Source organism: Poecilia reticulata, unplaced genomic scaffold (genome assembly GCF_000633615.1).
Source record: "Poecilia reticulata strain Guanapo unplaced genomic scaffold, Guppy_female_1.0+MT scaffold_1760, whole genome shotgun sequence".
Classification (NCBI taxonomy): Eukaryota; Metazoa; Chordata; class Actinopteri; order Cyprinodontiformes; family Poeciliidae; genus Poecilia; species Poecilia reticulata.
In genome coordinates, this window is record NW_007616491.1 from 1 (window position 1) to 2,009 (window position 2,009).

At 47.6% G+C, this 2,009-nt stretch overlaps 1 protein-coding gene across 1 annotated transcript; it reads left to right on the forward strand.

Moving 5' to 3' along the window:
- Position 1: 1 nt before the first annotated feature.
- LOC103461487 (CUB and zona pellucida-like domain-containing protein 1) lies at positions 2–2,003 on the forward strand. The gene is made up of 5 exons (XM_008403776.2): positions 2–205; positions 282–685; positions 1,197–1,296; positions 1,511–1,706; positions 1,792–2,003. Exons 1-5 carry the CDS (start codon positions 2–4, stop codon positions 1,926–1,928), a joined length of 1,041 nt encoding a protein of 346 aa, XP_008401998.2. The 3' UTR covers positions 1,929–2,003.
- The last annotated feature ends 6 nt before the right edge of the window (positions 2,004–2,009 follow it).

The window sequence follows — 2,009 nt, forward strand, 5'->3', positions numbered from 1 at the left end:
TATGTTTGATCCAGTTAAAGCCACAGTGACCTGCACCGAATCCACAATGAAGGTTGAGGTTGACAAAGCTTCCTTCTTCGGACTCACCGAGGATCATCTTCGCCTCARCGACCCCAGCAACACCMTCTGCAGCCTGCGGAGGCACTCCAACAGCTCTCACATCGTCGCCRTCGTTCCCCTCAACGAATGTGGGACTCAGATCGAGGTGAGAGCGGTTTGATGCATCGCACTCATTACCTCCAGGCAGTTACCTGTTTGAACACAGACCACTCCCTCTGCAGGAAGACGACGACTACCTCATTTTCAAGAATGAGATCACCACGGGCAGCGATGACCCAAATGCTCTGATCACCAGGAAGCACCTGGTGGAGGCCCGGTTCTACTGCCAGTACCCCAAACGGGGGAATGTGACCCTGAACTTCAAAGTGCACAGAAAGAACGTCACGGTGTGGGAGAAAGGCTTCGGCACCTTCACATACCAGTTTGAGTTCTACCAAAGCAATCAGTTCCGGGCCATGTTCAGTCCAAACTCCTACCCACTGGAGTACAACGCTGGAGACAGGATCTACATGCAGCTGGACGCCAGCTCCTCTGTCAACAACACCCAGATGTTTGTGGAGTCCTGCAGAGCTGCACCGTATGACAACCCCAACTACCATCCGACCTACTCCATCATTGAGAACGGGTGAGGCGTGGCTTTCCAGCATCATGTTAACAGGGAACACAGTGGTAAAGGTGCATTCCTAAAACTGATATCTGACTAAACAAGCAGGCAATGCAAAAAAAAAATGGTTAAATCAATCAAGTTTTTTGTATAGCACAATTAAAATATCATAAAAACATCATATATAAACATAAATTTGAGAGCAAACATAACATTTTATCAGCAAAATGTTATTCCAGAGCAGAACCAGAACCAAAAGACTGAGAGGTCAGTAAGGTTGATACAGCAGCAGCAGATCTTCAATGTGTTGTGGTGCGAAGCCTTCAGTGATTTATAAACTAACAGAAGTCTATTCTCTGAGTTACAGGAGGCAGGGTCAGGTTTTTAGCAGAGGGCTGATGCACTAAAGCCAAATTAGTTTTCCCATCAAAAGACAAATAAAGAACTAGCTTCTTTGATCAACGTCAGAAGGTGTTTGATGGCCGATGATCTCAATCTAATGCAACTGATGTGAGCCTTTGGTTTCCATCAGGTGCAACGTTGACCCGACTCTGCAGATCCACTCCACCTCCAACGACGGGGAGTTCAGGTTCAGCATGGAGGCCTTCAAGTTCATCGGACTGCATGATCAGGTGAGCAATAAACTGTCCTGGCAAATATTATTAACTGAAGTGGTGTTTTCTCCACAAATTTGATAAACTTTGTATTTCCAAATGTGCATCTATTAAAAAAAAAAAATTCAACCTAAAATAAAATGCAGCAGGTTTGAGGTTTTTGAGTGCAGCTCTGCTTTTTGTCCAGCAGAGGGAGTGGTTTCTGTTCATGGCTGTGTGTTGTTGAGTTCAGGTGTACATCAGCTGCACCGTCATGATGTGTGAAGCAGGAAACCCCAACACCAGGTGCTCACGGGGATGCAGCAACTCCACAAGGTCCAGCAGCTTCAGCCGCAGAAGGAGAGAGGCTGTGRTCGAGAGCGGGATGCACTTCGTTTCCCAGGGTCCTTTGCGTCTGAAGCGTGAGGCRGACCCCAGAGGAGGCTCAGGTGAGGAGATGGTATGATGAGGTTTATGAGCAGCAGGTAAAATGTGGACAGGACTCCATCAGCACCGTGTTCCTCTCGTCTGCAGCTGCCAACCTGAACCTGAACCTGGTGTTTGTGGCTGGATGCCTCCTGGCTGCTGTTGGGATGGTCTGCGGCGTGATCATCTACAAAACCAAAACCTCCAGGGTCAAATACCAACCTCTGCCTGCACATGAGAGCTAGAACTGCAGCATCAGCCGCTGCTGGGATAACCTGAACGTGGGATTCTGATGTTTCTGAAATATTAATTCAATCTTTTAAATG